The 24,159-nt window shown below is 44.3% G+C and overlaps 1 protein-coding gene across 9 annotated transcripts in view; it reads left to right on the forward strand.

The window, feature by feature from the left end:
• Window positions 1-24,159, forward strand: part of LOC128748132 (protein turtle homolog B-like) — a 100,455-nt gene that overhangs the window by 50,152 nt on the left and 26,144 nt on the right. For 6 of the 9 annotated variants that reach the window (XR_008412752.1, XM_053846553.1, XM_053846557.1 and 3 more), the window contains exons 6-12: window positions 9,002-9,143; window positions 16,101-16,246; window positions 19,023-19,165; window positions 19,791-19,931; window positions 20,468-20,584; window positions 21,343-21,493; window positions 23,214-23,337. Coding sequence is in view for 8 of the 9 variants with exons in the window: in XM_053846553.1 (XP_053702528.1) it covers window positions 9,002-9,143; window positions 16,101-16,246; window positions 19,023-19,165; window positions 19,791-19,931; window positions 20,468-20,584; window positions 21,343-21,493; window positions 23,214-23,337 (964 nt within the window). In the remaining variant the exon portion in view is untranslated. Of the gene's footprint in view, window positions 1-9,001; window positions 9,149-16,100; window positions 16,247-19,022; window positions 19,166-19,790; window positions 19,932-20,467; window positions 20,585-21,342; window positions 21,494-23,213; window positions 23,338-24,159 lie in introns of all 9 variants that reach the window. The other 3 variants (XM_053846554.1, XM_053846559.1, XM_053846561.1) reach the window with 2 other exon arrangements.

A 24,159-nucleotide genomic window follows, 5' to 3' on the forward strand; every position in this document is an offset into this window, starting at 1 on the left:
ATGTTAAAATATTATTCAATAATAATATGAATATAATATTAAATAACTAGCCAGGTCTGGGCGGTATGGCAAAAAAATAAAATAAAATCACATTGTTTTTCCACATTATTTGATCTCCCCAGTTTTTGAAGCATCTGCAATAAAAATTATTTAAATTATTTAAACAGTTTAACACTTAACAAATTATGATATACTCAGTATCTAACAAAGAACAGAGAACAATGTACCCTCAACAAATGTGTAAAAATGGAAAAGTACACTCTTTAACAACAAAACAATGTCAAGCAAGTTGCCAATGACGCCAGCAAACAAAACACACTCATTGATGCGTTGAATAAATGTACTCAGTTACAGTACCAGTCGATGCGAACTCACTCCTGCGACAGCTGAGTCTGCCACATTTTCGCTGTCAGAGTCAGAGCATAGAAACCTCTGGTGGTCGAAGGGGAGAGGTGCATCCCTGTAGCCAGTGGGTCTGTGTTTAATCGAGAAACAGGGTGATAATCTAGAGCGTCTAGATATTCACTATGATTAATAAGTGGTTGATTCATCGCCCAGCTGTCCACTGGAATCTGGGCCTCATTCAGGCAACACTCAATTTAAAGAGCTTTGAATCAATTGGCTGGTAAAATAGCAGTTCAAACAGTGCATGAGTCAGTCTGTTCGAGTGAGACCTCACTTTGATCAGATTCGCTTGGAGACTTCTAACAACTGCATTCCAGACCCGGAACATTTCAGAGGAGATGAAGCTTAAAACTTGTGTTTATACAAATGAACTCCTTGATATTTAAAGAGCGTTAGAGGGAAAAAAAAGGGGGAATCAGAGCCCGCAAATGTGTTTTGCCTTTAGCTGCGAATGAAATGTCAAGCTCTGTGAGTGCAGCAATCCGTCTGGGTCAGCTGACGCTCTGCCTCCAAATCACGCCGCGTCTGTGAAACAAATGGCTAATGACTGCCGTGTACGACATTATTTTCACATCGTTGCTCCGTCATGTTTTGGCAGAAATTGGAGGGTAAACATAATTTCCGAGCGTACGGACATGCTGTCGTCGTTCGGCTCCAACAAGCTGGAAAAATAGTCCAAAGCGGTCACTCTGGAATATTGGGACATCCTGACTGAAAAGAGGAGCGGCCCTGGCCTCCTCTGAACTCTCCAGTTTCAATCTCCCTTCAAAACATTGTGCTGAAGCTATTTGCTTTGCCATAAATACAGGGAGAACAGAAGGAAGCTGCTGCCTGACTGAGTTTTGCAGGACATATTTCTAAAGTTGCTCACTCCCAGTAGAGAAAACTCCTCGCTTAAAGATTCCTACCAGATAATTGATACTGATAGTTTACTACACTTGTACACAAAATAAATTCATCCAGAATACTTTGGTTACTTCATGGGCTCCTGTTGAAGCTGTACCAGTGATGTCACATTTTGAGCTTGAGAATTGAAGACTTCTAATGAAGTTTTTTTCACCTTCAAACATCTGAAATACGCAGAGTGAAGTAATATCTAAGCATCGTGGTAGTTTATAAGGACAGAAAACTGTTTTCTGGCGTGGGTTGTTTTCGCTGCAGAACAGATGTTGAAGAGCAAAAACATTAAACTTAAATCAGCTTTGTTGCACTTGCAGTACTTTCTAACTGCTCAGGGATGTGACCGAAATATAGTCACGGAAGGAAGCTAAAAGCCACTGAACTAAATGAAAGGTCTTGGGCTGAGGTGAGTGTCCTTCACTTTAATACATTCTAAATATTTGCGTGAAATTTCATGCATGAACAGAGCTGGCATAATGCAGCCCAGAAGCCAGAGCAGGCCTTTTTAAGGCCACGTCCCAGCGCAAATAGGCCAGTTTTAAATTAGAAAACACAAGACAATAGACATTGTCATTGACATTGACATTGCTTGGCCATATAACAAATATCCAATGCACTTACGTTTTTTTTTTTATATTGCATGAATAGTTGGAGAACATATTGTTTGTACAGTCTTTGCGAACTGACACTGTATGCAGACTTTGAATCACACTTGGCACTGAAGCGTCGCCATGATAATGTTTAGACACCATGGTCAACGTAGAAATTGTCAAATAAAGAGGAAAATTCTGAGACATGGGTCGGAAAGGCAAAATCATTTTGAACCACTCTTGTTCGGCGCTGTCACCCCTGAAAGTGGAGGATTGTGTTGCCAGGTTTCTCTCTGTGCTTTGAGACTGTGGGGAAGTGGGTGGACAGAATTTGGTCAGTGGTCTCTTAAGAGTTCATTTAACACAGTATTTTTTATTATTATATTTTATCTTATTTATTTTAAACACTTTATCACAAGCGAAAATCATCGCCCAGGCTGCACTGCACAGTGTTTAAATATCTTCTCACTAAACAAATCTCAATCTCTTCATACGGCGGTGAGGCAGTCAGAAACCCGTTTTTTTTTTTCCAAGCCAATATGTGACCGTTTTTTTTCTACACCCATTTGTCACATTAATGTTGAATTGAAGCAGCCTGGGTGTTGGATGTTGTTTGCCAATAACCTCCATCGATCATGAGAACGTTGATAGACTCCCAGAGATCGCACATTTGCATGCGAGGTCAAGGCCCGGGCTGAGCGGCGACTCTCCTCTCCCTGTATGATTTACGGGAGAGATGGATTAATAGACGCCCTCCTGGAAAGCCACTGAGCCGCAGCTCAACTAAGAAACCACATCCACTACAAATCTCCTCTCAGCTGCTTCCAAATAGGGCAAGTTGGCACACACGCATACACGCACACTCGCAAAACATCCGACGCAGGCCTGCTCTTGCTTGTCCGGCCCAGGGATTGGCAGATGGAAATGCTGTGCCTGTTAAAGGATCAGGCTGTGGGCTACAGATCAGAACTAACATATGGGACTGGCTGTCTGCAGCTGCAACACTGGCTTAACTCTGCTATTTGTTTCCTTTAAGTCATTCTTCAGACAACCTCACAGTCATGTGTCATAACACTTTGTCAAAACTGGAAAGGCACTGAGCCTGGCAGCTAACATTTTTTGAATGTGTTATCATTACTAGCATTAATGTTGTTATTTGTGCTGCATCAAATAGTCAACATTAATCATTATTTAAAATAAATTGCCTTTTAATTTTATGATCTGTAATAACAGATCACTGTGGTATTTTGAATATCATTCACATATAAGGCAAATATGATTTTAATCTGGATTTTTTTGAAGCCTTCCATTGCCGCCTTCTTCTTTTTTTTAAAGTTACATATTTTTTTTGTATTTTTATATGTGGGTGGCATAAATATAAATGTTGAAATATCACCCTAAAAAAACAATTTAGTAAACAAAATATTTATTTATTCAAGGAATGATTGTGAGCAGTAATGAAAGCAATTATTTGAATTATTTCACAGTATTTGCTTTGCTTTAAGGTTAAACATTTACTGCTACTTAATTTCTACTTAAAATTAAACTTGTAAATTCAGTCAGTTTATGTGCTTTATTTCGCTGTTTATCCAGCCATGGCTTTACGGCTCATCAAATTCACAAATGCAGATGTGGGAGGACTGTCCATATTATGGAGTTCTTGTCTCCTGGTGTCTGCATTATCAGGTGCCAATCGGTCCCAGGTGCTTGAGCTTCAGCTGAGTACTACAGCTGCAGAGTACAGAAACGTCCTACTCATTACTGACTTCTACTAAAAAGTTGAATGTCACATGATTGAAATCTACTCTTGAAAGACTGTTTTGACTTTGCTGTGACTTTGTCTTCAATGTAGCAGCAGAAAGACACATTTTTGTTAGTGTTTCTTACTTACTTGAAAAATATCAAATGTAATATATCAAGCTGCGCCCAAGCATGATGCTTGCTTGTTGAAATGTGCTAGAGTTTGGGTCTTATTGCCGCTGAGAATTGGAGAGTTTACTGTGTTACATGGTAAGAATCGCAGCAACAGAGGCACGTCTCTGAAATACATTTGCAATACACATAAACACGGCACCCATGAAGTCTAAATTCGGCATAACACGAAGTTAGTGACGTCTTTCTCAAAAGGAAAAACTGATGATTCTGAATCTCTTGTTTTGCTGTGTAGCACATAGAAATGAGATATGTTTCATTTCATTTTTTCAAATTTACTATACTGACACATCATTTCCGAGGACAAGATCATGTTCTGACACAAGGAAACTCGTGGCACAGTCCGTCTGTGTCCAGCTCCGAGAGTTTAGACACTTTATCTTCAATTAGATTTCCCGATATTGAGTTTCCCCTGTCATGCATCCATGTGACAGCTAGTAAGTGGTGAGCTGGTAGACAAAACTCCCGAGTGTCACCCCCTGAAGCACCAACTGAAAATCAATGTGTATCATCGTATAAACACTGGAGCGTGCAAGGAGGATGATCCATCTGGAACAGCAAGGATCACTCAATAAATACTCATAATCCTCGACAGTGAGTGCAAAACTACTGTATGAGATGCAGCATTGAGTCCACGCTGAACTCTCATCGGTGGCTGCGCGGCTGCTAATCGTCTCGCGTGCATTTCCATAAATAGCAGTGGTGCCTCGGCGTGAACCTTGTTTGTCTCGGTGGTGGATGTGATCTGAGAAAGTTTTCATTGTTTCTGACAGGACGGCTGATGCTTTTGACTCTTGTGGTTGATTTGTCACTGAGGCGCTGTGTTTTTGTCACTCTCTGATACTGCGTTTTGTAGACTTTCTGGATATTTTCTCTCATTTTGACGGCAAGAGTTTTACAAGGTCATTAAAACTGATTTGTCTGCTTCATAATAAACAGAGTGACAGCTGCCAAACTGCTGATGAATGGACAGAAGAGGTTTATACACAAAGACTTCATGCGTTCTGTGGGGTGAGAATTGCTTCCAAAGATTCTGGACTATAAGGCTCACCGGAATATTAGCTGCACCCTCTAAATTTAAGAAGGACAATAGATTTTGTCCATACATAAGCTGCATTGGTCCATAAGCCACAGGTGCAGTGGTGCTGTCTGCACTGTAGAAGGGTCAGTATAAATGCATGAGGATCATTTCTAAGCTCCAGCATGGAGACTGACTCTTGAAACAAACTTGCAGCAATGTCCTGAACTCGAATCATGCCGCCAATATCATTAAACTCGGCGCATCCTTTATTTACTCCTTCTGGAGGTCAGATGTGGTGGCGAACTATGGACACGCAAGTGGAAACAGCGCATTTAGAGCACCTTCACCTTCACCTTCTTCTGCCGCTTATCCGGGGTCGGGTCGCGGAGGCAGCATTCGGAGCAGAGAAGCCCAAACTTCCCGGTCCGCACAAACCTCCTCCAGCTCCTCCCGGGGGATCCCGAGGCGTTCCCAGGCCAGACCGGAGACATAATCTCTCCAGCGAGTCCTGGGTCTTCCCCGGGGTCTCCTCCCGGTAGGACATGCCCGGAACACCTCCCCAGACGTCCAGGGGGCATCCGGATCAGATGCCCGAGCCACCTCAGCTGGTTCCTCTCGATGTGGAGGAGCAGCGGCTCCACCCCGAGCTCCTCCCGGATGACCGAACTCCTCACCTTATCTCTAACGGTGCGCCCAGCCACCCTGCAGAGGAAACTCAACTCAGCCGCTTGTATCCGCGATCTCATCCTTTCGGTCACTACCCAAAGCTCGATCCCGATCGGTAGATCGATCGGTAAATCGAGAGCTTCGTCTTGTGACTCAGCTCTCTCTTCACCACGACGGTCAGATACAGCGACCGCATCACTGCTGCCGCTGCACCAACCCGTCTATCAATCTCACGCTCCCTTTTTCCCTCACTCGAGAACAAGACCCCGAGATACTTAAACTCCGCCACTTGAGGCAAGAACTCTCCACCAACCTGGAGAGAGCAAACCACCGTGTTCCGGTCGAGAACCATGGCCCCATGGCCACCCTGGAATAGACCTTTCCAGGGAGGCTGAGGAGTGTGATCCCCCTGTAGTTGGAACACACCCTCCGGTCCCCCTTCTTAAACAGGGGGACCACCACCCCGGTCTGCCAATCCAGAGGCACTGTCCTCGACTGCCACGCGATGTTGCACGCGTGTCAGCCACGACAGCCCTACAACATCCAGGGATTTCAGATACTCCGGACGGATCTCATCCACTCCCGGGGCCCTACCACCGAGGAGCTTATGAACAACCTCGGTGACTTCGGCCCGGGTGATGAGAGAGCCATCCGAGTCCTCAGTCCCCGCTTCCTGAGTGGAAGACGTGACGACGGGATTGAGGAGACCCTCGAAGTATTCTTTCTACCGCCCGACAACATCTCCAGTCGAGGTCAGCAGTCTCCCCCCCGCGCTGTAAACAGCACTGGTGAGGCACTGCTTCCCCCTTCTGAGGCTACGGACGGTTTGCCAGAATTTCTTGGAGGCTGACCAATAGTCCTCCTCCATGGCCTCTCCGAACTCCTCCCAGACCCGAGTTTTTGCCTCCAAGACTGCACGGGAAGCAGCACGCCTGGCCTGCCGGTACACGTCAGCTGCCTCAGGAGTCCCACAGGCCATCAAGACCCAATAGGACTCCTTCTTCAGCCTGACGGCATCCCTTACTTTCGGTGTCCACCACCGGGTTCGGGGATTGCCGCCGTGACAGGCACCGGAGACCTTGCGACCACAACTACGTGCAGCCGCACTGACAATGGAGGAGGAGAACATGGACCACTCAGACTCCATGTCACCTACCTCCCTCGGGATCTGGGAGAAACTCTCCCGAAGGTGGGAGTTAAAGACCCCACTGACAGTGGGTTCTGCCAGGCGTTCCCAGCAGACCCTCACAATACGTTTGGGCCTGCCCGGTCTGACCGGCTTCCTCCCCTGCCAGCGGATCGTACTCACCACCAGGTGGTGATCGGTTGACAGCTCTGCCCCTCTCTTCACCCGAGTGTCCGAGACACGTGGCCGAAGGTCAGATGACACGATCACAAAGTCTATCATAGACCTCCGGCCAAGGGTGTCCTGGTGCCATGAGCACTTATGGGCACCCTTGTGCTCAAACATGGTGTTCGTTATGGACAAACTGTGGGTGGCACAGAAGTCCAGTAATAGAACACCGCTCAGGCCGTTCTTCCCAATCACGCCCCTCCAAGTCTTGCTGTCATTGCCCACGTGGGCGTTGAAGTCTCCCAGTAGAACAATGGAGTCCCCGGTTGGGGCACTGTCGAGTACCCCTCCCAGTGACTCCAAGAAAGCCGGGTAGTCTGCACTGCTGTTCGGCCCGTAAGCCGCGACCGCTGTGAGACACCTGTCCCCAACCTGTAGGCGTAGGGACACGACCCTCTCGTTCACCAGGGTAAACCCCAACACGAAGCTGCAGAGCTGCGGGGCTATGAGCAAGCCTACACCAGCCCGCCGCCTCTCCCCGCGGACAACTCCAGAAAAGTAGAGGGTCCAGCCTTTCTCGAGGAGTTTAGAGCACTTTAAAGGTAAATAAAATGCCTGTGATTTCATCTGCTTGAAGTGATGAGGCTCAATATTTTGGCAGCATGAAGCTCTTTTGCCTGCTGTGTTGTTGTACTAGCTGGAGGGATCAGACCATGAGAAAAAGTAGTAGCTTACAGTCCGGAATTTAGTGTGGCGCTAGTGAATTAGAATTATATTAGGAGCTCTGTACTGTTCCACATTTGGAGGGAGTTTGAACACAGCTTATCTCTGATATGTTTAAAATTAGAATTCAATTAACACAATCGCAGCATCCGCTGTTATGAAACCAAGAAGATAAAAGTGTGAAATGGAGATACATGTGTTTTTTTGGATCTCCTGAGGCAGGTTGTCCGGAGGTTTATCTAGGTTTATTCATGTTTGGTGAGGGAAATAGTGAGACTTTTGTTTGTGATTGGTTCAGCTGAAGGAAACATGAAGCCATAGATCTTGTGACATCATCAAGACATGGTGGAACAGCACTGATGCCGACACGTTTAGCTCCATGTTTTATGCTCCACATACTGCAGCAGTGGACAGATGCGTTCTGAACCTTCGCCCAACGCAACAGGACATCAGCTCAGCCGCCTTTTTTATGAATGCCGGCAGATGCATAGCAATGAAACATGGTCTCTCTTATCAGGGTTTCGAACAGAAAGTCCTTTAGTAGATGTGGCGACTGTCCTGAAGTTAGACCAACAGCTTGGTGGAGAACCAGGTTCCATTTGGGTGTAAACTGACTGAGAACGGGGCAATGGTTGCAGTGTAATATACACAGAAAAATGTTTGCTCTTGGCATGCTGCTTTCTATCCACAGTGAGTTGCAGTGTATGTGTTGCGCCAGTTTTCTTGACAGTAAATAGACAAAAAACAAACACGTCAGACGTTATCAGATGGAGAAATGTCCCGCAGCCCCGCCCCGAGATAATGTTTTTACAGGCCCAAAACATGTCTCATTTTACAATGGATAAATCAAAGATCAAAGTGAGATGCAACCTTTGCAAAACATATCTTTCATGGCACATTTTGACCAATTAAAATGAACTTTAAAAAGAGCAGACAAAGAACACAAAAGCGTTGTCTGTCTCCTGAGAGTTAATGGGAGAGACGAACAAATCTGGAAGTAGATCAACAAAATAAAACCAAGCGAAGGAGAGACATGACAGATTAAAGCTTGCCTTCATCTGAGCTTCACAAAGACTTTAAATATCTTCATATTACCAGCGTAACCAAGTGTTATTTCAAGTACAACTGAGAGTAGAAATATCTATTTAAGGATCTTCTATGACGAAACCACATTGTGACGGAGGCAGAGCTGCGGGACGATGGGATCAACATCAATTTCCTTGGAGAAGGTCACCATGGTAGTTTGAAAAAAGGTACCGTAGTAAAGCTCCAGAGATTGATGAGATCTGTGTGGAAATGGTAAAGGCTCTGTCCGTTGAGGGGCAGTCGTGAGAGTCACGTTGCATGAACGTCTGTCGAAAGTCATTGCACTGAGCTATCTATGTCTGTTGATGGCAGTTACTTTGCTTTCAAAGCAGAATACCAGCTTGATGTTCAGCATTTTACCACCCGTTTTCTTCTTTCCACCAGGCCCGCCTTTCATCGTGTCGCCGCCAGAGAACATAACAGTGAACATCTCGCAGGATGCCTTCTTCACCTGCCAGGCCGAGGCCTACCCACGAAACTTGACCTACACCTGGTTTTGGGAAGAGGACAACGTCTTCTTCAAGAAGTAAAGTTATGCTCACTTTTGTTATCGTCTGTCGGCACCTGATGTCTGTCAACCATGATCTGCAGCTTGGCCACGCAGAAAAAAAGACTGCTCTTGGTGTAGGTCACCCATCGGACATGGAAAAATCAGCGTCAAAAATCTGGGTGATTCGTACAATATTTGAGAGGCCTTTGAACTAAATCGCACTCATTCGATGTACAAAGAGATTTCTGCTTCAGGTCAGATTTTTCAAGTGTTGACACGTGTGAATGTATGGTTGAGATGTTGAAAATGCACTTGTCCGATCTATTATCCCTTAAAATGGCCCCTGGCAGGAGAACTTGAAATCCATTTTGGCTTATGCTGTCCGTCCACAATACATCACAACATATCTGTGTCTGCTTGAGTACAGTTAAATCATCATCTCACAGTCAATAGCACAGTGGAGGACTCTTCCCCCCCAGTGGGTGAAGTCATCCCAGATCTACATTAGCCCAGTGATGTCCTTGTTGTTTGATTCTTCCTAGGGTTTAAGTTCCTAATAGGTGGATGTGGTAAAACAAATAGTTAAAAAAACATTTTTTTTAAAGATAAGCAAAATAAAATTTGACATGTGAGAGATGTGTTAAAGTAACTCAAACCTCAAGATGAATGTATGACGAAAAAGCGATGATGTTGGAAATGTAATACTGAAAAATATGTTGCACAATAACTGAAAAGAAGAAGAAAAAATAATTTATTTCATATTATTTCATAATACAAGTACAATGTTGTCAAAAAAAGGTTCAATATGATACCTACAGTAGCAACAAAGAAAAAACCCTGAAGTGAAAGAATGATTTATGGTGTCATAAGAAATGCCTTTTTGGGCGTCTTCATTGATGAAAAAGTTACTTTTATAAAAATATAGATTTCTAACTCAAGAGTAGTATCCTTTATTTTATGGATGCATCTTCTGTCTGGTGTTCAGCAGTGTTTTGATTTCAACAAACCTCACACAGCAGACTTTAAACAACCATGTGGTTCAGGTCTTAAGCCTCAATATGAAGGAAAACTCGGGATGAAAAGGTATTGAAGAATCTCTGTGGCCCTGAAGATGTTAGTGTGACAGTAAAGGGTCAAAAAAAGTGCAGTTCTTGAAGTGTTAAAGTACCATAGTCAGTGATTTGGGACTTAAGAGATTAAAAGACAAACCAAATCTTGAAGTAACTGACTTCACGTAGGAGACAGGAACGGCCTTCACTTGTCCACGGCCACCCTGAAGCTCTCTTCCGAGGGGAAGCCCAGCAGACGCGTGTTTGGAGAGCAACTAATTCATTCTTCATGCTAATCAGATCCAGTGAGCGGAGGTGGCGCGGCCTGCAGCTGCTGTCGTGTGCTTCACATGGCTCCATCCAGACTGCAGCAGCCAGTAATCCTTTCAAATTGTATTTCAATTTCCTGCTGGACTGATGAGCAACAAGTGAGTCTGACTCACCAGCGCTGAGTGACATGTTGCTCTTTAATCCTTCATGCTGCCTCAACTCAGCGTCGACGTCAGATCAAAAGTAAAATTAGATGCCCTATTTTGGCATTATAAATATCATTGCTTGCATTAGTTGTCAAATTCAAATGAGGTCACTGGGACAGTAGGTAGGATGAAGACTTTTCAAGCTATTTTGCTAAGATAAACGTGGAATGCAGGTGGATGTTCTGTGGGGAAACGGGATTCATTTGCTCTGCCTCTTGAACAGTAGAAACCTACAATTGATTTTTTTTGAGAGAGAGAATAATCAATGAATTGTTTCAGCTGTTGAACTGATGGAGAATTCCGCCCTGATGAAACGGCCCCGGGGCCCTGCAGGAGCCACAATCCCTCAATTGCTGCCGACTAGGAGTTGTTGATCGTTGGATCGAGATATCGATAAGCAATGTGGCTTCTCACCCAACTGAATTATGCTTTGTGGTTTTGACTTATTGATTCTGTGGCAGCCAACAAAGTATCTATCACAACCAACCCTAGTCTTACTGCCGTTGTAAGACTGTCTTTTAGCAACGTAGGCACCCCCTACCATCGCGGTTTAACCCCCCTACGCTGGGACAATCTATGTTTTTTGCTGTTTATATCATCGCGCGGTGAAGTGTGATTCGCAATGTCAGGGATACCTCACCACCATCGAGGAGGCCTCTACCTTTTGTGGTGCACCCCTCTGGAGGACTGTGAAGGATGCACATTTGCACATTGCACGTTTCTGTGTGGAGATCACGGGTATTCTGGTCTGTCTGTCTTAAAAGTAAAATAACGAATACTTGCATCTGTTGCCAGTTTGCGCAGGTGGGCGTGTGTTGAGGTGAGGGAGGTGCCACAGCGAGAGAGTGTGGGAGAGCACCACCTGAAACTTGTTGTAGAACAAAATAATCTTGGTCGAATAAGCAGAGACCTGGAGATTTGTCTTTTGGAAAACATACTGTTACCAGTGCGAGTCACACACCCGGAGGTTCCTTACCACGGTTCGGAACTGATCAAGCGGGTCCGGTAACACGTGTCAACAAACAATCTCATTCACCCGCCTGAATCCACACCAACCATGGACATTTGTTTGCCACAGTGTCGATTAGAGCATTAAAGTCAGATATGAACGTTACAATGTCCCCTGGCAACGGTCCACGAGGAGCTAAACATTCCCTCAGCTGACCTCACAATGTGTTACTAGTTTCTTTTTGCCACAGCGCAGCAAAAGTAATAAAGTTTTAGGTTGTTGAGGAATGTGTTGATTTCCAGTGGTTGCGCAAATGTAGTGTAAAGGAGCGAAACTGTGAAGGTCGTGCTTAAGGTCGGCCTGGGAGACAGTGACAACTCACAGTAATAGAGTGTCTTCAATTATAAAGTTGGAATAGTTTCCTTCAACAGCAAAAATATTCTTGAGAATTAAACATAATTAGTAATCTGAAAGTACTGAGGTCATAAGGAGAATTCATGGTTTGGACCAACCTTTGCAGTCCGCCTGAACAGTTTGTGAGACACACTTGACTCTACATATCAACATAAACAGCCTCCTATGCCGGGAAAATCTAAGGGTATGTGGGACTATGCTATGGTATGGGATGCCATCCTCACTTCAGTACTGCTAGAATTGTTACAGTGTAAGGTAAACTGACCATTCTGTTAGAGGCTCCAAACAACCTTGTCATGAGCCGAGTTGGCTCAGTGTACATTGAGTTGACCTTTAACTTGGGTACCTTAATGCTGAGGTGTCCAACTCAATTTAAAAAAAAATCCCATTTCTTGATCTGTCTGTAAATTGCTTTCTGATACCAGTGTGAGGTTTAATTCAAATTTTAGCATGAGGCTTTTCTGTCATTTGCCTGAAGACTAGTGGTGGGACTTGCATTGAAATTCTTATCCAAATATTTTCAAGACATTAAAAGAGCTTTAAATAAGGTGATATACAAACTTGAATATAGACACCATCTTGATTTACTGTGCTATTGTCAAACTGATGCAAAATAAAGAATATTTTGTTGTTTAAATGTATGTATGGATCCATCATTTGATTCAGTAATATACCAAATTCATTCAAATTGAAAAATGTGACTTCTTGTGGCAAATATTCTCATACCATTAAACTGACAAATTCTCTAATTAATTTGATTTTTTTTAATGGAATCCCACCCCTACTAAAACACCTGCTCATGTCCTCATGTGTCACAATCTGGTTTTCTTCTGGATTCATCCTCTTCCCCACCACCCATCAAATTCCCTTTGACCTGCACCAATTTTTAAGAATTTTCCAGATTTCCAGAGCAAAGCATGAACACTAATCTTTATTGGTGATCTAGCTAGGGTTCATTTAAAAGTTTAAAAGTTGGTTTTGAACGTGTATTGCTAGAGCTTGCGGGCCATAGAACACGACTATGCGGGCTGGATTTGGCCCTAGGCCTTAAGTTTGACACACACACCTCACCACGCCCAGCTCCATCGGCTCCTCACGTCAGCCATCCGACTGCAGACACACACCACACTGCTCTATGGTCCGGTTTGCCTCCCCCTGACTGTCTTTCGCCGAGTCTCTCCTGGCCATAATTTTTCCGTCTCTTGAACTGACAAATCAGATCAGTTCTGCAAGCCTTTAGAAAGCCGTGTTGCTTTGTAGAGACGGCTGTGCAAATAAAACCTTTTGCAGAATGTTCTTTATTCAGTCATGTGAAAATAAAACAAATCTCATGATACGCTGGGAAAACACTTCTAGAAGTTGAAAGAGAGGGTCAGAACGGATGCTGTAGGATGTATCTATTTTCAAAGGAAAGCTTTTCACAGTCACAGTTTAGAATTTTTGACTTCCTCTCTTGACTTTCAACTTGTCTCGGATGGCTCCACTCACCTTGCTGAAAGAGCTCTCTGAACTCTGCAGGCCCGCTGGCGATAAGTCAAGCATGTGCTAACACCTGTCACCTGGTCGTGCATCACTATATAAACCTGGCTTTTCATATTCATATGCTCTTTTTACCGGTAGTTTTGAACCAGCTAATCTCATCATATGTTTGGATGTGAAAGAGGAATCACAGAAGTGCTGGCGTGGAAAGCCTATTGCGGCACAACCAACGTGATCGGAACCAGATGACGGAGAAATATGCCGTTAGAAGTCACATCATGGCGACCGTCAGCGACTGAAATACATCTACGTCTATTTATTATTTAAAGTCTGTGTGAGTGAGCTGTGTCGCCACAAAGCACGCACAGTTTAAAATACTGGCCTTTCTTTGTAGGAGGGTCCTCCTGGAATAGTCTTCCAGATGAATTAAAGCCCCTTGGAAGTGACTTGGAGAGACTTGTCAGATCATAGACCTGCCAGCCATTGATGAATGATTCAAAGGGCTCCATGTTCGTATCATTTGGTCTTAAATCCTGATTTCTGGTGGTAGGGTTCTCAAATCTGTCACATGCCCACCGTGCTGAACCGCCGTGCGCTGCTCATGAGTGGAGATAGAACAGAGGTGGGCAAGGCGTACAGCCTGAATTCTGTGGCCCTCACTAGGTCAGACCAAAGTCGCAAGTACGATTTCAAGTCTTGTGACTTGATGTTCCGAAGAATATGGCTCCATAGGAAACTGAATTGCCCACCCATGATATAAGTCCATTTGCAGTCAATGTCATCAAAAACCAGCAATGCGAACCATGCTCCGGTTTTCAGCATGTGCTGGGGCGGTTTGCAGCCGAGTGTGAAGCGGCCGGGAGGATCAGCACCTCCAAGTCTGAGGCCATGGTTCTCGACCGGAATAAGGTGGTTTGCTCTCTCCAGGTCGGTGGAGAGTTCTTGCCCCAAGTGGTGGAGTTTAAGTATCTCGGGGTCTTGTTCTCGAGTGAGGGAAAAGGGGAGCGTGAGATTGATAGACGGGTTGGTGCAGCGGCCACAGTGATGCGGTCGCTGCATCGGACCGTCATGGTGAAGAGGGAGCTGAGTCACAAGACGAAGCTCTCGATTTACCGATCGATCTACGTTCCCACCCTCACCTATGGTCACGAGCTTTGGGTAATGACCGAAAGGATGAGATCGCGGATACAAGCGGCTGAGATGAGTTTCCTCCGCAGGGTGGCTGGGCGCACCCTTAGAGATAGGGTGAGGAGTTCGGTCATCCGGGAGGAGCTCGGGGTGGAGCCGCTGCTAGGTAGAAGAAGGAAGGAAGGAAGGTCATCAAAACATGCGTTTTTCCTCCGTAAAGTGAATGTAAATATATGTGGTTGTTGCATGGTCTCTTCTCAGAACCGCTTTTCTAACTGTGGACTTATTTGATGGAAAACACTCACTGATTCAAGGGTCTGGGATCCTTTTTTCATCCGTCAGCTTCAGATTTTGTGGATCAAAATCACTATCTTTTGGAGGCAGCCCTCTCACAAACATCTCTTTGCCACCATATTTATGTTGCAAAAGTGCATACAGTCGCATTTTTACATTATCACTCTTTACAAACTTGACATTTCAATTATGACTTACACTACTTTGTCCAGGGCTGCACCGGCTAATAACCCACCTGTTTGCTGGAATCTATCTCTCACCGAAGTCCAAACCCCAAAAAAAAGAACTGACCAAATGAAGTATGAGCCATAAACTACTGCAAAGATATTTTGGAGGGAATTTACAATTAAAGATGAAGCAAAGGAGAACTAAGGAGTTGTGTTTAGTACATTATTTTGAAAATGAGAAGTACAGTCAGTTGGATCGGAAGACTCTGATCCTGAATTTGGTTTCAAAAAATGTTGAATTTTTAACTGAAAAATGTAAACAGACTTCCAGCACACAGTTTACTTGACTGACTTGTTAACTACACAAGTTACTTCTGAGTTAAGGGTGAAAATGCCAGTGCAATGGAAACACAGAATTAGGTACCATGATGGATGATATATAACCTATGTCAAAAAGCTCTAAACGGACCACTTCGTGGTCAAAAGTGATGGCGACGTCTTCTATTTCAGTCTTGTTGAAGTTAAGAATCAGAAGGCCAAAAATCGGTGTGCTTCAAATGTGGAGATGAGTTGTGTATAACTTCAACGTGGCCAAATGGCAGACCCAAGAGTTGAGGGTGAAGGTGACATGGTTGGTTGTGGTGGTGACTCTCAAATGCTGCAGGAAGACTCACTAAGGAGAGGACAGCAGCTCCTTGCCTGGAAACTGAAGAGGCTCAAAATGACGCTGATGCATAGATGAGGAAATGGATGGCCTTCACCACAGGATGTGAATGAATTCGCCCTTTTATTGTAGATTTTCTGATCGAGAGAGACCTCATTGACATTTTGTACCGTGCCATCCCCTCTCTGAGGTAATGACCTAGCTTTGATTTATTTCAGGGCCCAGGTCATTTTTGCCCTTTGCATTTAAACTAAGAATAAAAAATGATACTGATACATACTGCCCCATGCTTACTGTATATATGCTGACCCATTGTGTGACTGTCTCGAGATGAGCAGCCTCCTGACACTGGTCCTTGTTTTCATCCCCTCAGTGACCTGAAGCGCAGAGTCAGTATTCTCATCGACGGGTCGCTCATCATTGCCCAGGTCAAACCAGAGGATGCTGGAAAATACACCTGCGCTCCCAGCAACAGCCTGGGCCAACCACCGACTGCCTCAGCCTACCTGACAGTGCAATGTGAGTGTTCCGTCCTGCAGCGGTGATCATGAGGAGAAGGAGTTTATTCACTCTCACACGGGCTGATCACCGCTACTTTTTCAGTGTCTGCTCTGTGAAAGGTCCCTCAGTAAAACAGTGTTGTTCTATGCTAATTCAATCCGCAACCACTGGCTGTTTAGTGTTACTTAGCAACAGAGGAGGAAAAAGAGCGCAATTGTGCAAAAAATCTTGAAGACACTGAAAGCTTCCGAAGCTTCAGGGGAACTTTGCATCCCCTCCTCTCACCGCATGGCAAAACATTTCTGCCACTGCCTCATTTATATGCACGCCATGCTAATATCCACCTCTCCATCTTCGCCGCCGTGACGTCACCGGGGAGGGTCCTTTTTTTTTTTTTGTTTCTCATGTGAACATGATTGGTGTTTAGTTTTGGGGAGGCATCCGGCTCAGAAAGCGCCGGCCCCCGGCAGTAGTCTAGGCAACAGACACATTCGCCCGGTCTCCCGTACAAGCGCGCGAGTGTGTGACAAACAGTCAGGCAACACCAGTCAGAGAGGGTGGGAGGAGCAGTTAGAGGAGATTACATCATTGCTGTAGAACTGGGGACTCAGTCAGACTGCAGAGGGTTCGCGCTCCATCTCTTCCCTCTCCTCACTCTCTCTCCACATGTATTGTGCCCTTTCTCTTTCCCCGGCTCGCCTAATTCTCTCCTCCTCTCCCTGGGGCTTGTGCTTGTGAATAACTTTCCTGAAGCATCTTGCAGTGGGAAGCAGCGGGTCGAGAGCGATAGCGCCGTCTGAGCTATATTTAGAAACTTGGCTGATATTCTTGTCTGCGGTGCTCGTGGCCTCGCTCTGTGGCAGCGGTGAGGACATTTGGAGGACAGAAGTTGTAGAGCAAAGTTGTACTGGCCAGAGTGCGGTCCGTCTACGTCTGTCACTCATTCTCTCCTCTGCCCATTTTTCTTCCTCTGCCGGCAGCACTTCTGCCTCCTCCATCCCTCTCCTCTCTCCAGCTGCTCTTTACCTTACGTCATCCAGTCCCCTCTCTCTCTCACCTGTCCTCTTTCCCACGCTCACTCATCTTTCATCTGTCACATCTTACACCGGTCACCCTCTCATCATTTCTTTTTTTTTATCAGCCGCCTGGCAGATTTCATCCTTTGACCTCATTTAGGACTCAAGCTGTCCTCTTCATATTCAAGATTTAAGTAGTGTTTTAATCTTTCATTTCCTGTCCCCATGGACGGACTGCTCCCTTCTTTTCCTCAATTTCACAACATTTTGTGAAACAAAAATTCAATATTTCCATCGAATAAATATCAGGGTTCTCCCCAGCGCAGCAGAGGTGTTCCCTACAAGGGGATTTTCCCCCTGGGAGAACCCCAGCATAACACAAGTTTTCAGCCCTTTATGGTCAAAATATAGTGAAATATGACTCCATTGTCAGTGCTTTCTCACCATCAGTAGAGTTTGTCTCCGTATTTTAAGGTAGGGCCTTAAGGAGGACCGTGAAGAATGCACAATGCACACAGTTTTTGAGATCAAAATACGAGCCATCGCTGTCCCGACCCCCCAGTCGGACAAGCCCCCTGTACTTGGAAAGAACCCTGAATATGAAAACTTCAGAAGGAGACTGCAAAAAAAAAAAAGTTAAATGTTATGTCAGATGTTGTAATTTAAAATCCAGGGTCTTCAGTTGCTGAGAAATGTGCCAATGAAAATTATATTTGGCTTTCTGATGCCATACATTTTTAGGTGAGGAAATGCTATTTCTTTCTTTTTAAAAAAAGTAAATCTCATAGAGGCAGTGAACAGCTATGGACTTTATTTATATATATATATATATATATATATATATATATATATATATATATGTTATCTATGTATTTTAAGATACCTGAGAACTGATTTATTTTTAGTTATCTCAACATGACTAGTAATTTTTTTATTTTTTTTTTTTCTTGGGCTTATTGAGAAGGCTCATACTTGTATCCTGGTTTATGCCAGTGTCCTGATGTCAGTATACAAGGCTGCCACTGTCTGGCCCAGGTGTGTGTGAACAGGGAACATCACCATGGTGACGGGAGGTGCAGCTTTAGTGTACTGTGCCTTACTTGACTTATGATTCGGAAGGTTCACTCACATCTTGACCCAGATATTCATAATCATGGCAAAAGTGTATTTGTTTTGTTGAGCTAATGAAAAAGAAAAACAAGTTATCACATTACAATTGCATATGAAGAAGAAAAATCCATGGACGAAAGCACCCAAAAGAAGACTTTTTTTAGAAGTGTTATTGTGTATCTGACCTGATCTTCCTTGTCGTGTTAAGTTGGCTTGTCTGGGCCGCACTTGACTCACCATTTAGTGCACACAATCCAGCTACTCAATATGCAGTCACTTCCTGGAATGTGTCATGTACCAATATTGGTCTGATGACTAATCCTACTGAAGGTGCTTGAATGTGGAGCGATATTACACTGAACCAAACTCAGCTGAATGCATGCTGACACCACCAGATGTTTGGTTTTTTTTTTGGGACAGAAATCCCCAGCTGTCTATCTAAAGTTTAAGGGCTGAAGATGACTATGAGCCCACAAGAAAAGAGCTGTCCTTCTAGTGCAATCGATAACACAAGATAGACCAATGAAATATAACCCTCTGTCAGCTCAAAAAGCCCAATGGTTTCACCCGGAGTTCGCTCCGATATCAGTCTTGTCAAAGAAGAAAAAAATTAGCAAATCATTTTAGCTAAATATTACAGAAAAAAGTTTCACCCCTTTTTGGTCCAGATCCCGCCCGCGTGGTGAACATGCCATCCGTCATCTACGTGGCCATCGGTCTGCCTGGATTCATCCGCTGCCCCGTGGACGCCAACCCCCCTGTTGTGATGGTTAAGTGGAAGAAAGATGGCCTCCCACTCCGGATAGACAAGGTGAACCAGGATGCTGCCGCAGCTAAAGTTCCACTCACTTAACCTCTTCGCCTTTGGGCAGGTCATGGCTGCTACTCATCTTCAGTCGATGATTCACTAGCTTTTTCCCCCCTGTCCAATGTGTTGACTGGCATTTTACTCGTGTCTGTTCTTTATTTTTAAGCGGTGACTCTCTTGGCACTTGAAACCTAACACTATGTTATTATTGTATCATTATTTGGCTCTTGACATGTCAAGATTTTGAAGAACAACTGTCCAAACAAGGTGACGATAATGACCAAAACAAAGACATGAAGACAGTGTTTCAGTGTTGTTTGCCTTGCTACCTGTAACTGAAGGGATAAACAAGTTACTTTGTCGATAGATTAACCTGTGCCTCTGAATGCTGCTGACTCTCCTGTAGTATCTCCATGTCAAGGAAATTGACTTTGACTCGTGTTATCTACAGTATTTTGAAAACACCCATGGTTGGTTAGATGATCCACCTGTTGTTTTCACACTGTAACAATACTAGTCACTAGTCACTCCAATAAATATAGAGGTAGCCCACTTTAGAGCATGTTCAGACTCAGTGGTACGTATGGCTCCTACGTTTTTACTTCTTCTTCTTGTCCCTGTTCATCAGTACCCTGGATGGAGCCAAATGGAGGACGGCAGCATCCGTGTGGCTGAGGTGACGGAGGACTCGCTGGGCACCTATACCTGCATGCCTTACAACGTCCTGGGTTCTATGGGATGGTCCCCGCCTGCTCCCCTGGTGCTAAAGGTAGGAGCATGGCTGTTTGGCCAAAGTGGTTTTAAGGGTTAGTGTTAGGGGTTAGCATGAGTTAGCAACTCATGCTGGAATTTATGTGGATTTAAAGGTCTTAATATATCTTAAATCACAGTCATATGTATTAACAAAATCATAACCACAAAACTGACTTGCTTTGCGGAAGACTGACAGCAGTCATTATACACTTCACCCTTAGCTACCAAATCTTTATTTCAATTTCATATGGAAGGTGAAAGCGATTCCAACCCACTCTCGAGGTGCTCGCTGTCAAAGGAAAACATGAGAGACAAACATTCGCAGTGGGTTCTAAATGTGGCTGGAACTAGGTGTGGTGGCTGATGTGCCACATTTAAATGTTTCCTTTTTTGTAGCTGTTGCAGGCATAAAACGACTGGGTCTCCATATCTCTGTGCATGAGTGATGTGATGTAAATGTGATATGATGTACAATACAATGTACCACAAGATAGTGAATGTGACGATGTCGTGTTAGTCATGGTTTGCCAATCTCTTAATTTGCCTGGGCAGGACCCTCCTAAATTCTCAGTGGTCCCTGGAGGGGAGTACAGACAGGAAGTGGGCAGAGAACTGGTCATCCCTTGTGAAGCTGAGGGAGACCCCTTTCCTAACATCACGTGGAGGAAGGTAGGATTCCATTTTTTTAACAGAGCGGTTAATTTATAACAAAGATCTTTCACCTCAGTATAATACATGTTAGTCTGTAAACTTTCCTCTTTTCTCTACAACTTTTTTAGTCATTAAATTGTGGTCAGAGTGAAGTCGTAACAGTACTGTCAACCTTATGTGTCAAACTCGAGGCTCGGGGCCAAATCTGGCTCACCAAGTCATTTTGCGTGGCCCATGAGAACTTGGAAGTACACATTCCAAATTTATTAAAAGAGCAATGGATCCTACAAGGACGTTGCCCTTTGACAGACTGGCAAGAGGAGATTGTAAATGAGTTGGGCCCTCACATGATTGAGTTAGACACCACTGGTCTACCATGTAACACAGTACACAGTAGGTACCACCAAATATTTGTGAACCTTTTGCATCAGTTTGTGTGCCTTTTGGTTTTGGGCGAAAGATGGGTGTTTCAGTTCTCCATTAGTAGTAAACTGGTAGTATGGACATGCTGGAGCTTTACAGTATTATTACACATTTTAATAACACATTTTAAAACAAAAACAACAGTGTAAATGCAAATAATAAAACATGAAATGTATGGATTTGTGTGGTGGAACCACATATATGTTTACGTTTATCCATCAAGATGCTGCAGAGGTTCAAAAGGGAAAGAACGAGAACCAAACTTTCCTGTTTGTTGTTGCACATGAGCACAGTGACTCTGCTTCATTGTTCTCTCCCGTGCTCTCCCCCTCACCTGGCTGGACTGCCTTCAGGTTGGGAAGCCCAGTAAGAGTAAGCACAATGTTCTGCCTCGAGGCAGCCTACAGTTCAAGTCCCTCACAAAGGAGGACCACGGAGAGTGGGAGTGTGTCGCCACCAACGTTGCCACGAGCATCACTGCCAGCACTCATGTCCAAGTCATAGGTGAGTCCATGTCTTCCTTCTTAACACTGCACCTGAGACGTTTAGGTGATGGTTACTATCAAACATTCGCTAGTTACTTCAAAAACAACTTGAAACAACATCAAAACGTGTGTTTTTTAAATGCTAATTCTAATGTTGTAGTGACCTCATTATGACTGGTGAAAGGCTGCAAGTAGCCCCCAGGCTTCTCACCTTTTACCCATTGTTTACCACGACTTTTTGGTGGTCTTTTTTGTTGGGAATGTGGACCTCAGTCGTGACATCACAGCTCCATGAATAATGTGTCGGTATGTACTGAATGAATAATCAGAATCGACGACGCATGATTTTCTTACATCGCACTTTGACACAGTCGAATGCAGACATGAACATTAACTCATCTCCTCCCGCACGCTTGATTTACCTCGAACAAGTAATGGAGCGCTAATGTGCGGACTATCAGCTGGTCCCTCTGGAGGAATATCAATAATAATATACAAAGCACACAACAGGCATTAAGGCCATTCAAATGTAGGAAGCAGAAATGTCACTATGTTGAGGTGAAATAATAGAAAAGAAACCATGATCTTATGACAGATGCAGATTTGAATCAGCTGTAGGACATTCCACAGTCCTCTGTCATTGTGAATCTCTGTAGCAGCCCTTACATACCAAGTATACCAGAGTAAAACCAAGACCAACGGTTGCAGAGACCTTGTGTTTCCTGCTGAAGTTTTTAGACACAGCTTTTTACTAAGCAAAGTTCTTCTTCTAGTGCAGCAGGCTGGAAGTGCAGAATACATTTTAAAAAGGATTAAAATTTCAATACTCGGTCATGCAGCTACCAAAATATCTGATCTGAGTGAAGTGGTTGTAGAAGGAGGACCCGTAACAGAAGCATGACGTGTGTTCTGGGTCAATCCAGAACTCTGTCCTGGAGCTGTCAGGCAGTCAGTTGACAAAATATAATGCTTTTAAAATGATGAAGAAGATTATTAATTATTAACAGCGTGAAGGACTCTAACCTTTGAGCTTTGCGCTATAACACACTGTGCAGCTGGTGCTCTCTAGCGTCTGAAGTAACACTGAAACATGGCGTCACTGGCAGTCAAATTCTGGGGAAAGTTCACACCGCTGCTGCTCAGGTTTTTCATTGTTCTACAACTGCACAATCAGATGTTTTGAAACATTGCACACAGTTGGTTTCATACCCAAGGTTCTCTCACGCTGACACCTGATTTTGGATTTTGGATTGTCAGTTTTTACCACCCGGACGAGGGCATGCTCCAACAGGGAGTGACGCACAAGACCTTCAGTTTGTCATCACAGTTCTAGTTCCGTGAGTTTTTATTGAGCTTGGAAACCTGTCTGAAACAATAGCCACATGCACCGTCCACACGTCAGTCAGTGTAATTACCCTTTTATTTGTTTGTGAAAACGTGTTTTTCAATTTGCTTTTTTCATTGAATATCAATGAAAAAAAGTACATGAACGTCATTGGACATTGAGTCGATAAACAAAGCTAAATTACCGGTTAAACCAGGAAAGTTTGGTGGAATTATGGGCCCTTTTTTTCATGGATTCTATTCTTAGATAATAAAGTTAAAACAAATGACTCAATTTTTGAGTCAAAACTTGACAAATATGTGACATGATCAGGGGACGGTATCATCAGTCAGAGAACTTTGACCCCTGGAAAGGGCGAAACCCCCGCTCACCTCTCTGTCTCCCAACTCTGCAGGCACAAGTCCTCATGCCCCCTCCAGCGTCCACGCGGTGGCCTCCTCCACCTGGGCTAACGTGACCTGGGAGTCGGGCTACGACGGAGGTTTCCCGCAGACATTCTCAGTCTGGTACGGCCATGTGTGAGTCATCCCCGCATGCTTTGCTTCCTGCTTTATTCTTCTTCCAGTTTCTCCTCTGTTTTTCTTTTTCTAAAATGTCTTTTCCAGGGTTGTGTTCAGAAAAGTTGTGAGGGGCAAATACATGCTGGATCATGTGAGTGAGTTTTCGTCTCTAAACTTCGCATTAGTGGAGGAAAACGACACAGGCGTGCAACTAAACTGAACATGACCCGACGTTTTCCATCCTACTGCTGCTGCTGCTCCTGCTGCTGTTGATGGTCATGCTGCTTTGCCTCCGCTTGACGTGAACCGCCAAGAGAAGTGTGTTTTTCCTGCGATTTTTGTAGGTTTCAGACGTCTTCCCAGAATGTGTCGGACATCCAGGTGCAGTTTTACAGATTAACACGACAAAAAAACTCGACTCGCAGGCGCAAATATGGAACCTCGCTGGGCACAAAAGCTTGCAGTGTTAGCCTTTAAGCTAGGGAGTTTTTCTACCTCCGATTGTGCCTGGGTTCATGGGTATATTAGCCAGAGTGTGAGTGTATGTTCTGTCGGAAAGACTGAGCAAATCGCTGTCGATGGAATCTCAGCAGGAAGTTGCGATTGAAATACAGGTTGTGAAGTGCGAAACATAATAAGGGCGCTACTTATCTAACACGTGAGGGATGTGTAGTGAAGTTTTTTCTGTTCTCTGCCAAAATGGAAGACACTGTGTAGATCTGTGTGTCAATTTACACTAATGTTTTTCCACCATCTTGATTTGCTTTAGTGTTTTTGTGAAGAGCATGGTGGACAATATCATATTAAGAATTAAGACCGGAGAAAAAAAAACCTAATCCA

This window comes from Synchiropus splendidus, chromosome 17 (assembly GCF_027744825.2).
Source record: "Synchiropus splendidus isolate RoL2022-P1 chromosome 17, RoL_Sspl_1.0, whole genome shotgun sequence".
Classification (NCBI taxonomy): domain Eukaryota; kingdom Metazoa; phylum Chordata; class Actinopteri; order Syngnathiformes; family Callionymidae; genus Synchiropus; species Synchiropus splendidus.